This window comes from Perognathus longimembris, chromosome 13 (assembly GCF_023159225.1).
Source record: "Perognathus longimembris pacificus isolate PPM17 chromosome 13, ASM2315922v1, whole genome shotgun sequence".
Taxonomy (NCBI): domain Eukaryota; kingdom Metazoa; phylum Chordata; class Mammalia; order Rodentia; family Heteromyidae; genus Perognathus; species Perognathus longimembris.
The window spans coordinates 352028-366439 of record NC_063173.1 but is presented as its reverse complement, the minus strand read 5'-3'; the positions used below and the strand labels follow the sequence as shown (position 1 = coordinate 366439).

The 14412-nt window shown below is 45.3% G+C and overlaps 1 protein-coding gene across 4 annotated transcripts in view; it reads left to right on the top strand.

The window, feature by feature from the left end:
* Positions 1-14412, top strand: part of Xrra1 (X-ray radiation resistance associated 1) — a 52012-nt gene that overhangs the window by 24723 nt on the left and 12877 nt on the right. For 3 of the 4 annotated variants that reach the window (XM_048361541.1, XM_048361542.1, XM_048361539.1), the window contains 3 exons: positions 1517-1650; positions 9112-9240; positions 9864-10081. In XM_048361541.1, the coding sequence (XP_048217498.1) occupies positions 1517-1650; positions 9112-9240; positions 9864-10081 (481 nt within the window). The other variant, XM_048361543.1, reaches the window with a different exon arrangement.

Genomic DNA, 14412 nt, shown 5'->3' with positions numbered 1-14412 from the left:
CTCATGTATCCGAGGCAGGCACTCTTGCCACTAGGCTATATCCCCAGCCCCCCTGGCTTCTTTTTGCTCAAGGCTAGCACTCTGCTACTTGAGCCACAGCGCCACTTCTGGCCTTTTCTATATATGTGGTGCTGAGGAATCGAACCCAGGGCTTCATGTATACGAGGCAAGCACTCTACCACTAGGCCATATCCCCAGCCCCATGACCATTTTTATTTTGTGCTCTATGTATATACGTGCAGTATCTGTCCTGACAGCATCACTCTGAAACGGACATATGTACCTAACTGCCTAATGAAGTTGCGAGTTCCCAGAGGGCAGGGATTGGTACAAAGTTAGCCTTTGGCATGGGATTGGTGAATGAAAGGAAGATGAGGAGGAGGACCAACATTAATTAAGCATTTACTGTGCACCACAATCTAGGCTAAAGGTTTTATCTACATGAGAATTACCTCTTTCTACTCCCAAAGCCCATGTTAAGTAATTTATCCACATGGCACAAGCTCATCAGTTAATTACTATTGCAGAGTGAAACCAAACTTAGTCCTTGGGTAGAGGCCTGCCATGTGTATATGTCTGACTGAATGAGTCTGGTCAGAAACATTGCTCCAGCTCCAGTGGACTGTATAAGCCACTGAATCTAACCCCACCCAAAAGGCTTTAGTTTAGTGTCTGTCTGTGATGGAGGCTGCAGGGAAGCACACAGGAGGAAAGAGGAGGAGGCTGGCTTATGCAGAATACCTAGAGAGATTCAGAAACAGAGGGCAGAAATTGAGCAGATGTCATTTGCCCTAACTGCCTCTCTTTGCAGAGAGAAGCTAGCTTCCTGGCTGGTCCCTTGACCCCAATCAACTATCATATGAATCCAGGTAGCTAGTCAGAAGGTGGTTGATGATGAAGTGGCCATGTGAGGCCAATATCAAGCTAGCTCCTTTCAGGTAATTTTTTATGTGCACCTACTTTGTGCCAGATCCTATACTAGTCTACAAGGTTATTGTAGCATGGCCCTTGATTTCAAGGGCTTGTGATCAAGGCATCCATTGTGGGCCAGACATTGTACACAGGCAGATCCACTTCCCAGTGTTCTATTTCTTCACACATGTCCAGCTGTCTCGGGTACCTGGGAGCCTGATAAATATCCTGAGAACTGCTTAGATAAGGCACTCTGAGTCAGCTAGATTCCATCTAGCAGGGACCAGGAAAGATTTTATAAGGAGGCAGCTTTGATTTGGCCTTTGGAGGAAGGGAATTCCTTTAAGTAGAATGAAAAAGTAGGGATCTATATAAGTGGAATGAGGCAAAGAATGGAAGAGTCTATGGTCCAGTACCACAAGAAAGACAAAATGTGCAGTGGCAGCAGCGATGACTGGACTATAGATAGAACCTACTCTGCTGGGCCTTGAAGTTAGCTAAAAAGGGTTTGTCCTGTTTGTCATGGGCCTGGCAGGAGGGATGCAGCCAGCCTCTGCCTCACGTATATAGTGCTGCTGTTCCCCCTTTTGTTTTTGCATGGTAGTTCTTGGACCTTTCCTTCAACAACCTGACTGGGGATGCCATCTGTGATCTGGGGATTCTGCCACACCTGCGTGTCCTGCTTCTCACAGGCAATGGGCTCACCTCCCTGCCAGCCAATTTGGGCGTCACAGAGCAGTAAGTTCTGCACCCTTGCATTTGTCCTCTGTGCTCCCTCAGAGCCTTTGTCTGGGTACCAGTATTCAAAGAAATAGTCCAAAGTGGCTTGGAAATGTCATAAAGACAGGCAAGGAGTACTCAGAGCCAAGACAGCACCACCACCACCTATTGAAGCTTCCAGGAAAGACCTCAGATGGATGCCCCCCACTTTCCTGCGTATGGTTAAGAGAGACCCACGTATTTGTCAGGGTACTTTCCCTGCCTCCAATTGGTCCTTTGTAAACTGTAGATAATGCTCTTGCCAGAAGATTCACCTCAGTGTGGTCTTTGCTCCAGCTCAATATACTTAGTGGTCTTTAATTAAGCTTTGTACATTCTCACCCAGCACTTTTATTGAGGCCATTTCTTCTAGCCAAAACATAGTGGATCTTATTCTGTGAATAATAACATATATGTAGTTCTTGCAATACGCTGGACATAGTTCTCAACACTTTACATATGTTGACTCATTGACTCTCCCAACAGTTCTGTGAAGTGGATGTCCTACATTATCTTCACTTTTTGGCTGAAGAAATTGAGGCAAAGACAAGTTAAATAAGTGCCCCCAAGGTTACAAAACAAGTGGCAGAGCCAGGATTTGAGCCAAGTCCATCTGACTCCACAGACCAAAGCCATGATCATCATATTCTTGCCTTAGTCTAAAATACCATCAACTTTTCCATTTCTTTTGGCCAGATGCCTAGAGTCACTCAATGTGGAATCCATTCAAGTCAAATTCCTGATGAGCTAGTTTTACAAGAAGACCAGTCTCCCCCTAGATTCCTCCATCTTCACTCTGAGACAGTTTTCCTGGCTGTGGATGAAGTGACTGTGTTCACTTGATTCATGCTATCCGAAGGGTAGATCCCAGATTCATGTAGGGAGTCTCTGATTGCTCTAGGCACACTCATTGTTAAACCTATGGTTTTGTTTCTTTGGACCCATCTCAATTGAGTAAAGCTCAGTTTCTTTCTCTTTCTCTTCTTTTTTCTGCCCTCCCTCCCTTCCGTTCTGTATGCCTGCCTGCCTGCCTGTCTGTCTGCCTGCCTGCTTGCTTTCCTTCCTTCCTTCCTTCCTTCCTTCCTTCCTTCCTTCCTTCCTTCCTTCCTTCCTTCCTTCCTTCCTTCCTTCCTTCCTTCCCTCCCTCCCTCCCTCCTTCCTTCCTTCCTTCCTTCATAGCACAGAACTCAGAGCCTCCTACTTGCTTGGGCAGGCTCTCTACTGCTGAGCCACACCGCTATCCCTTCTTTCTGTGCTCTTTGTGAGATAGAGTCTTGCTTTCTGCCTGAGTTGAGCTCAGACCATGAACTTCCTAGGTTTCCTATAGCTGTATTACAGGCACTAGCCACCACAACTGTCCTCCATGGAGATGGAGTCTAGGGGATTCTCCTGCCGAGGTTATCCTTGAATCACAACCTTCCCCTGTATCAGCCTCCCATGAAGCTAGGATTACAGCATGAGCCACTGGTATCCACCTTACAGTTCAATTTTAAATGGGGGGGGGGTGGCAAAGGGAGACAATTTCTTGAGGATTAACTGGCTTCTGATGTTCAGTTTCTCTCCAGGATTTGGATTTGCCGTATTGCCGCCTTTCTACCTTCATAACTCTTACATGTGTTTAAATCATGGATCTCTTTCTCTTTTTTAAAAAAATATTTGATTTATCATTCTGGAAAGCCACATAAGTCTCCACCATCCTGCATTTCCATTGTATTTCAGCTTTTTATTGCTGTGACAAAATACCTCAAAGAAATAATTTTTAAAAGGGAAAGGTTTATTCTGGCTCACAGTTTCAAAGGTTTCAATCCAAGGTCACTTGGTTCCATTGATCTGTGTCAAGACAGAATATCAAGGTGAGGCAGTATGTCTAGGGCAAAGCTGCTCACTTCATGCTGGCTAGAAAGCCAAAAGAGGAAAGAGGGAGAGAGGGAAAGAGGGGCCAGTAGGACAAGATATGCCTTTCCAGGTGTCTCCCCACCATGAGCAACTTCTTCCCATGAATCCTCACCTACGTTCCACGGCTCCTAGTCATGCCATCAGCTGACAACCAGGCCTTTCGTTCATGGCCTTCAGGGGTCCATTTCAGATCCAAACCACAGCCCACTGCCTCATACATGAGGGGCAGCGTAGACGTGCTCCTGTCTGCGTCGGATTACCCATTGGAAGCCTCTGCAGGAGCCACAGCACTTCGGGCAAGTGTCCTCAGTGTTAGCGTCTTCCCTACTTCCTGTCCACACTCAGCTGCTCTGTGCATTGTTCTTCCACTGGCCTCTTATGTATTCGTGTGCCATACTTGCCCACCTTTAACCCTTAAAATATAATTCATTTTGTATGAGCATGTATTAGAGGCTTCATTGTGATCTTTCCATGTATGCATCCAATGTCCCCTAACCAAATCCACCCCGTCGATTACTCTCTTTTCCCCTTCTCTCCCTTCTTCAGTCAACTGCAGCAAGGTTCATTGTTCCATTGTCGTACCTGTATGTGAAGTGCTTCAACCACAGTAATCCACATTCACCCTCTGTGCTCACAGTCCTCCCCCTCACTGGTACTCCACCACAGAGCCTGCAATATAGTCTCAGCATTCCTTTTAACTAGTGTATGGTAACTGTACAAAATGGTTAGTTTTTCGCATACATATGTATTGTAGTTCAGTCATTTTAATCCCCTCTATCACTCCTTCTCTCCCTTCCACTATCCAACAGCATTCCATAAGTTCCTTTATGCCACCCTTATGCACAGACACAATGCATTTTGATATTATTCACCTTCTACTTTAACCCACTTTGAAAAAACACTTTTTCTTGGTGGTCTTATCCTTCCCCAAGTGTTTCATCTGTCTTCTGAACTCTAAGCCCATATTGCCTCCTTATCATACCAAACTCACCCACTCACATCCTATGCCAAACTCTCCTCATCCTCCTTCTCTGGCCTTGGTGGCTGGTCTCCCCACCCCCCATGTGCATGTGTGCCTCTCTGTCTCTGTCTCTCTCTCTCTCCTCCTCCTCCTCCTCCTCCTCTCTCTTCCTCTCTCTCCTCCTCTCTCTCCCCTCTCTCCTCCTCCTCTTTCTCCATCCCTTCCTCTCTCCCTCTCTCTTCTCCTCTCTCTTGCCCTCCCTCTTTCCCTCTTTCCTCTCCTCTCTCACCCTCCTCTCCCTCTTCCTTCTCCCTCCCTCTCTCCTCTCCTTTTTTCTCTCCCTCTCTCTCCTTTCTCTCTCTCCTCTTCCTTTCTCCCTCTCTGTCTCTATCTGTCTGTCTGTCTGTCTCTCCCTCTCCTGTGTAGTCATCTGAGCTGGAAAGTTGAGGCCCACCTGATCTCTGCCCTCTCTCATCCTGCCAGGTGCTGTGAACCACACTTCCTAAATATTTCTCCAGCCTGCTAATTTCCCTTAGCCTTCTGTTTAGCCTCAGCCCCCAGGTTCTTGCCTCTGGACCCATCTTTCTTACCATCAGCCAAAGTGACCCTTTTCTAGCATGCACACATGCAGCTCTATCACTGCCCCTTCGAGACCTCCAACTGCTTCCTAGGGTCCTAAAGAAGAGCTGGGCATCGTGATATAAGTCTGTAATCCTAGCTATGCAGGAGGCCAAAATGGAAAAATTCCAAGGCTAAGTCTAAAACAAAAAAGGGCTGGGAGCATGGTAGAAAGCCTGTGTATATGTAACAAGCACAGGGCTATGAGTTCAAGACACACACACACACACACATACACACACACACAAATGGTGTTGACATTGCTCACAAGGCTTTTTGTGACCTGCTGTCCTTATTTCACCTTCTTTCCTTCTTACTTTTTCATTTCATGACACATATAATCTCTTCTGAACTGGTTCTGTCTCCATTTGGGGGTTCCACATTCTTCTGTCTAGGTGAGTTGGGAGAATCCTGTTTGACCCACCCTATCTTTTTACTGCTTAACCACTCGATTTGAGCTGAAATCTGCTATGTGGGCTTCCTTTAATCCTGTTCTCTTTCTGCCTTGGACCACCCATGTCAGCTCCCTCAGACTTGACCAGCACAGAAAGGAGGGGATTGAGACTCTAGTCATTTTACTCCTAAATATGACATGTAAAAGAGCTCCTGCTGTTTGACAGTCACATCCTAAGTCTTCTTTCATGCACGTGGTCAGCCCTCCCTCATCTTAGGTGTGGATTTCCTAGAATGGGTCTTCTGAATCTTATCACAGAAGTCTGTCTCACATTTGTGCCAATGTACAAATGCTGAGACTCATCATGTTTGCTTTGCCACAGCATTTAGTTCAGTCTTTGGCCAATATTTTTGTCCTAATTCAAATTCTTACAATGGAAGCCAAAAGAAATCCCCATCATACATTGCATCTATAATATATTCCCCATTATAATATGTATGTGCACTTGCACACAACACATATACTACATAGACAGATAATCTGGGCCCTGAGATGCTCAACACCAGCCAGTAGTCACACAGCAAGCAAGGCAGCCGCCCCGCCAGAGCCAGAGCCAGAGCTCAGGGCTCCTGGACCCCATTCTCAGGCCTCTTATCATATATGATTTATGAATTCCCATGATGGATCCAATTACTGGCCATACACTGAGCTTCTAAAATTCATTTTAAACTAAATTGGAAGGCTTTTAGATGGTATTAATTTCATTTGGCCAGGAAAAATGATAATAAAACTAGCATCATTCTGAACAGCCAAAATCCCAGCTTGTCTACCCTTGGAGAGCTGTGCCACTGCAGCGCTCAGGCAGCAAGAGGGGTGGGCAGGCTCTGCAGCACGCTCATCAGCTGCCTGCTGTTCTTCTGAGGGAAGCTGTACTCCCAAAATGAAAATGAAAATACCTCATGCTATTATTATTAGGGTAGAACTTAGAAAGACCAGGCAGTATAACTTGTCACAGATAAGATAGAACCAGCTTTTCCATGATGGCACTTAGGAGGATATATTTTTTTTCTTGGAAAGCTTATTTCAGATGCCTCACATGTCATGGAATAAAATACAGATTGGCCAACTAATTATAAGTCAACAGAGCTGTTATATACCGTTCTGTTCCTGATCTCAAGTAGAGATGAAAAGTTCAGTGCGTAAAAGTTGGTCCTTCTAGGAAAGGGAAAAGAGTGCCTGTGACCTTGAACTGTGACCTTGAAATACAAAAGCCCCATGCTCTGCCCCTATCCAATGTCCTTGATCTTTGGACTTCAGGCCTATTCCCCACACTGCTGCCAGTGCCCTTCCTAAAATGATGCCTGTCCAGTCCCTTCTTTAATCAGAACTATCATGGTCATCATCAGTAGAAGTCAGGTTTACAATAAGCAAAAGAGAGAGAATTTATTATCCTAACACCGAGGAATCGCTCAGCCATGCCCCAGAGCCGTGCTTTAGTGCCCATGTTGAATAATGTAGGTACTAGGCATGGTAGATCACTCAGAACACCTGTCTCTCAGCTTCCCATCTGTTCCTCTCTGTGACTCAGCACGTGTCTGCACAGCTGGGCTGCATAAGTGTCTTTGGTAGGAAACATGGCTGCCCAGAGCTTCTAATTCTGTCACAGACCCAGCCACAGAGAGATGATCTTTCTCCCTGTTCTTCTCTCTTTCGCAGTAGTTAAGAGCATGGTAGAGTGCTGGCTAAGCATTGCCTTCCCTGAGCCCTCAGCTGCTTCTGTTTCTGCATTTGTCCCACTGTGTGCACTGTGCTGGTCTCTTTCAGGAGATTGCAAGCATCTTTAGGGGAGAGCAACAGTCTTTGTCTTTGTGCTCTCATACTTGGCTATGTAAGAGATTAAAAAGTGTGAATGAATGAATGGCAGTATGCCCTCTCTAAGTATACCTTTGAAATATTTTTGACCTAAGGTGTATGCTCCACTACTGTCTACCTTTGTCAAGCTGTCCCTAGCCCAGGAAAGAGCTGTCTCTTCTCCCTCCCCACCCTTTAACCCACATGTCACTTGAAGATTTGAATGGGAAAGTTGGTCAGCAGAGTGCAAAGGGCATGGGTTTGGGTGTCAGACAGAACTAAACTCTAGTTGAGCTCTGCCTCTTTCTAGCTATGGGACTTTCAGCAAGTTGCTCAGAGCTTGAGTTTCCTGGTCTGAAAGTAATTACTTTCTGAGGTAAGTAATACTTATCTTCCCTATGAATAACACTTATAAAATACCTAACACAAATCTTGGTGCTAGTGACTCACACCTATAATCCTAGCTACTCAGAAGGCTGAGATCTGAGGATCGCAGTTCAAAGACAGCCCAGGCAGGAAAATCTGTGAGAGTAATCTCCAATTAATCACTATAGAAAACTAGAAGTAGAGCCCTGGCTCAAAGTGGTAGAGTTCTAGCCTTGAATGAAAAAGCTCAGGGACAGCTTGAACTCAGGCCCCAAGTTTAAGCCCCACAACCACCACCACCACCACCAACAACAAAATACCTAACACAACTGGACATGGTGGTGCAAATCTGCTACTAGGTAGACAGAGTTTAGACGAAGCATAGTGAGAGACTAGCCCAGACACAAAGTAAGACCCCATTTCCACAAATAAAGCTGGTATGGGGGTGCACACCCTGTAATCCCAGCCATACTGGAGGCATAGTCCAAGGCTGGCCTTGGCAAAAATAGGAGACCCTAGCTGGAAAAGTAACTATAACGGGCTGGATGCTGCTCAAGTGGTAAAGCACTTGCCAAGCAAGCTCAAAGCCCTGAGTTAAAACCCACAAGCCACAAAATAATAATAGTAAAGAAATAAAACACTAACATTGCTAAGAATGCAGTAGGATCTGGTAAATGTTCCTTTCCTCTTGTGTCTGTGTGTGGGGCTTATAGAGGTGAATGCATGTTTGTGTCTTTACTTCCAGACATTTAGTATGTGAGTAGAACAAAATAGGGAGAAGAAGAAGTGATCCGAGTCCTCTGTCTGTGTGTAGTTAGTTACCCAGACCCTATCCACCTGGGAGTGCAAGGTCACTTGAGCCGTAGTACTGGGACCCGCCACTTCCTGCCCCTTTGTGGAATTCAGAACCTCCGTTTATTCAGTCCCACTCTCAGGGGTGTCCATGAATTCTGTGAGAGACCTTCTTAGCAAAGCTGTGGTTGTGGCCAAGAGCAAGTGCTCCTCTCCATAACTGTGCATGTTCTGCCTGCAGAATGCTCCCCTAGCTTGGTTATATCTCTTTCACTCTGGTCTGGTCCTGGGCACCACCAGTGCCCACCCTGCCCAGCCTAACTCAATGGTGTGTGTAAACATTCTCCATAGAGAAGCCTGTATGTACCACTGGTGTCTGGGGAGGTGGTGGGTGGGGAGGCATTTACTTCATTTGTACACCTCTAGAGGGACTTCCCTGGGGCACGAGAAGTTCCTGAGCTGGTTTGTCCTCCTAGTTGATTCCCTGTCTTCCATGTCCTCTTAAGGATGCTGGAGCTTTTTCCCTGCCCTTGCTTGGTACCCAAGATCTCTGCTCTCACAGGGAGGCCTCCATAACATCGCTGACAAGCAAGAGGTACATCCTGAGGTTCCCAGCACTGGAGACACTGATGCTGGATGACAACAAACTCTCCAACCCCAACTGCTTTGCCAGCCTGGCCGGGCTCAGGAGGTAAAGCCACACATCTTCCTCAGCAGGGCCCTCCCCAACTCCCAGCCCTGTTCACACCCCAAGGCTCCTCAGCAAGCCACAAGGCCTGGTGTTAAGTCTGGCTCCATCACTTACTTCTGCTGTGTGGCCTTGGGTAAGTCATTTCTCCCCCTCTGAGCTTTAGTTCATCATAAAATCAGGGCACGAGTAAGGCTATTTCTGGTCATGTGACTAGCCAGGAAGTGGAGATATTACCCAAGACATCATGCTGATGTGAGAGAGGAGACAGACACCCCTACCAGAAAAAATAAAATGAGAAAGAAGTTTATCTGCTGAGCCCTGCCTCTTTGGTTGAAGTAAAGAAAACACTGGCCTTTAAAGAGTTAAGTTTTAGACCCCTGGAAAGTTTCTTCTGTATTCAGCTAACGTTTACTGAATATTGTGTGTCAGGCAACTTACCTGGAAAGGTGAATAAACATGCCCAGTCAGAGATAGGCACATTGAGGTCAAGCCACTAGCTCAAGGTCACACAGAGGAAGGAGTATGTGTCCAAGCCTGCTTTCAGGTTGTTTCCCAAGTTGCTTGGTAATATTGCTGAGGTATCATTACTGCTGTGATTCTGTATTCACTTTCCTTAATTGAAGACTGAAGAAGTTAAGCCTGGACCAAAACAAGATTTCCCGGATCCCGTACCTACAGCAGGTTCAGCTCCGTGATGGGTCTGGGGAATGGGTTGGAGGCAGGGCAAGTCCCAGGAAAGAGTCCCAATCTGTGCTGCAGTCCAAGTCGTGGAAGTCAGAGGCCCAGGATGAGCAACCAGATTATACTGTCCTGCCCATGAAAAAGGACGTTGACCGCACAGGTGAGCCATCCTCCTGGTTCCAGCCACTAGCCAACTACTGTTACACTGACTTCCTCACGGGTTTTCACACTTAAAATTCTTTTGAAATCCAACATAAAAGTGAACCAGTTTGAAAAATCTCACTGAGGAACTCAGAAGCAAGGCTTTCCAGAGATGGTTTAGCTCTGTGGCACACCAGTGGCCTCAAGAGACACAGGCCTTTCCATCCTCTTCTCTCCACCACTAGCCTGTTTGCTTTTGTCTTTTTGGGGTACTGGGGTGGATGGCCACCACAGTTCTAAGACAGTGCTCTGAATCAAACACTGAGTCATAGACCCAAATCCCTTTAATACAGGAGTGTATTTCTGGACTATACTATTCCACTGATCTAGATATCTATTATTGTACCACTGCTTCCTATTTTTGTTGTTTAAATTTGTTCTACATTGAGGAAAATAACTTACAGTGATTAAAATACAGAAATCCTGAACAGAACCAGGATTTTGAGCCCTCTTAGCAACAACTCAGGTTATAATGCAGAACATTTCCAGTGTCTTAATGGTACCCCCAGCAGAATTACCGCCATTTCAACGTTTCTTCCCTCGCTTCTCTCCTCCTCCCTCCCCCCTCTCTTTCCCCTCCCCATCCTTCTGTCCCTCTCAATCTCTTCTCTCTTGCTTGCCAGTACTGGGCTTGAACTCAGGGCCTCAAGCTCTCACTTGGCATTTTCACTCATGGCTGGCTCTCTACCACTTGATCTACACTTCTACTTTTGGCTTTTTGCTGTTAATTGGAGAAAGAGTGTTGCAGATTTGTCAGCCTTGGCTGGCTTTAAATTTTGATTCTCTGATCTCGACCTCCTGAGTAGCTCAGGTTATAGGCAGTAGATGGGTGCCTGGCTCAAGTTTTCTTTTATAGGAAGTGGTTGGAATCTGGAAAATTTAGAAGCTACATAAGAGAATCCCTTTGGACTAGAGTAGCCCTAAAACTTAGACGTCAGAGGGAGAGGGGCTGCTTAACTGCTGGGACCTGTGAGCTCAGACAGCTGGGGTAGCCAGAGACTCAGACTTTGTGAGAGGGGACGTTGGCCAGCAGGTCAGCGTCAGACTGGCTTCTAGAAGTGGGAAATTTACCAACTGGATTCATGTGTTGCTAGGATAAAGAAGCATGATTCCATTGGCAGTCATAGAAATCACAAGTAGGCAGGAAACCATGGGAAGATTAAGTGGTGAAATTAAGTGACCCCCGCCCTCTTCTTTCCCAGTCTTCTCTCAGTAGTTGTCAGAATCTAACGGGAAACCAGCTGTAGAAATAGTCCGCAGAGCCTCAGCTCCCACACTCCAAAGCAGGCTAGAGAAAAAGAGATGGGAAAGGGTGGGTTTGAGATAAAAAAAACATTGAAAAAACAGTCAAAATTAGGTATTCAGGTTTTCCCCATAAAATTTTTGTCTAGTTAATTTTGGAAATAGTTATATTGAGTCTCTCACTGCTCTTGGGGGTTTGTCACTATCTCCTTGCATTTCTGGCATCTTACTATTAAATAATTGGTTCCATTCTCTGTTATTAGGTTTGCAATTTGTGTGTCTGTGCACACATGTATGTGTGCATATGCATACGTATGCTCTGGTTCTGGGGTTTGGCCATAAGGCCTTAAACTCTCATTTCAGTTTTCACTCATGGTTGGAGCTCTACTTCTTTTTTTTTTTTTTTTTTTTTTTTTTTGGCCAGTCCTGGGCCTTGGACTCAGGGCCTGAGCACTGTCCCTGGCTTCTTCCCGCTCAAGGCTAGCACTCTGCCTCTTGAGCCACAGCGCCGCTTCTGGCCGTTTTCTGTATATGTGGTGCTGGGGAATCGAACCTAGGGCCTCGGGTATACCAAGGCAGGCACTCTTGCCACTAGGCTATATCCCCAGCCCACGAGCTCTACTTCTTGAGCAACACCTCCACTTCCAGCTTTGGCTGGTTAATTTGAAGTAAGAGTCTCATGGACTTTCCTGCCCAGCTTCAGACACAATCCTCAGATCTCAGATCTCCTAAATAGCTAGGGTTATAGGCCTGAGACACTGGCAACCAGATCACTTCTACATTTCTAAAGCCCCTATTTCTAGTGGTGATTTCTAAAAGCCTATCCACATTTTAAAACCTTGCCTGTCAATAGCTGAATCAAATGCAAATCTTCCCTTTGGTAAGAAGGAAACCATTTGAGTTTTGAACTTGAGGCCTTGCACTTGCTAGGCAAGCATTCTACTCCTTGAGCCCTAAAAGAAAACTGAATAGGCATTTATTTTCTCAATCTTACCCCAAATAGCTTACTATAATAATATTATAGATATAAATCCTAATAATATGGACTGATTTTTATTTTTTTTTACATTATGCATCAACCAGTCATTAGACCGAGAGACTGTACTACTGGATTCATTTCTTTCTCTCTACAACTGTTGATGTATTAGATTTTGCTCCTCAGGGGAGAATGGGTACAGGAGAGTGGTGGAGGAGTGAGTCTCATTACAGTGCCTGTACAGATATGCCACAATGAGACCCCCTTCTACAACTTACTGGTGGTAATTAAAGAGAAAATGTGGCTTAGAACAGACTTAGAACTGTTCAGGCCACAGAGTTGTCAAGTATAGGTCTGGGCAGCTGGCTGGTTTCAGTATCGGTTGGAAGTGGGTTGTATATCACAGACAGAGAAACTGCTTGAGTTGGAGCCAGGGAATAGAGGCAGAGTCCTTCACTTCAACAATTTTCCTGGACATAGCTCACAGCCAGTAACCCTGTGATGGGTCAGACATGCATGCCACATCACTGTCTTCTGTCTGCTCTCCTTTTATACACCCATGCGAGGGGTTACATCTGGTATGACTGCAAAGTTTATATGTATCTGTTGTTTCTGATATGTTTTATATATTGTTTACTGGTATAACACATCAGTTTGTATCTTAAAAAAAATCTACCTCCTCCTTTGATCTGCTTCATGTGCACGTGTAACTTAAAGCAGAATGGAGTTCACAGTAGTGTAGTATAGGAATTGCACCACACAAGGTTCTTCTTGCCCTCCTTTATTTTTCTTCTATTTTGATATTCTCATTTCTCATTTGCATGTAAATATATGCTTTTGTATTTTTTGATCCATGTATATATCTTTGTAGGATATAGATTATTTTGACTGTAATTTGTCTTAATTTACATAGTGGTTATATACTATTGAGCCCATTCTGTTATGTAACATCCTTCATTCAGCACTGTTTTGAAGATCTTTCCTTATTACTGTCTATTCTAGTCACATTTCTGAGGTCCTGAGGTTAGGACTTCATATAAATTTGAGGTGTTAGAAAATAACACTCAGCCCATAACACCAAATCTATTGAATTCCACTTTGCAGTTCATGAGTTTGGATTCTTTTAAAGAAATGCTTTCTAGTAGTATTTATTTTAAAAAATACTAAAAAGGAGCTGGGAATGTGGCTTACCTGTAAAGTGCTTGCCTTGCATGTATGATGCCCTGGGTTCAATTCCTCAGCACCACATACACAGAAAAAGCCAGAAGTGGTGCTGTGGCTCAAGTGGTGGAGTGCTAGCCTTGAGCAAAAAGAAACCAGGGAGAGTGCTCAGGCCCTGAGTTCAAGCCCCAGGACTGGCAAAACAACAACAACAAAAGTACCCAAGAGGAAGGAAGGAGGGAGGGAGGGAGGGAGGGAGGAGAAGGAAAGGGAAGGGGAGGGAAGAGAAAGGAGGGAGGAAGAGAAAGGAGAGAGAAAGAGAGAGAACCATTTTCTTAAGCAGGGGCTCACTGCTAAGCACCCACAGTTGAAGCATGGCCCATCCCCTGATAAACTCTTGACTTTGTAGCTCAGCTCTTTCCCAAATTCCTGTGGATCCACATCTAGAATTACCTATGGAGGTGTTGTTCCACCCTCTCTTGCTGTTTATTTTCACTTGATCAGTCTCACTACACTATCACTAACTTGGACACCCTTTTCCCAGGGTAACAGGATCAAGTCCTTTCCTTGGGGTGAGCTCAGCTGTTCAGTGGATAGTCTGTCGTATAGTCCCAAGAATGAGCTCATTCTACAGCTTTCTCCTTAGAACTGTGCTGCTGAATTCTGTGACAACACATTCTCCTTCCACTAATAGGACAGAGTATTTTCAATCATCTGACAGAATAACCTGATGCACATTTCTTTCTTCTAAGAGAGCTAGCTGCTTCACTTTCTATTCTGTACAAACTCCCTCCTGAAGCTTTGCATGTTGCGGAGTCCACAAGGAAGTCTGTGCACTGAAGTAGTGTCAGGGAGAGGGTCAAGCATATGAAATGAGATTGGGGGAGTCAGCAGAGGCCTGGCCATGTGGG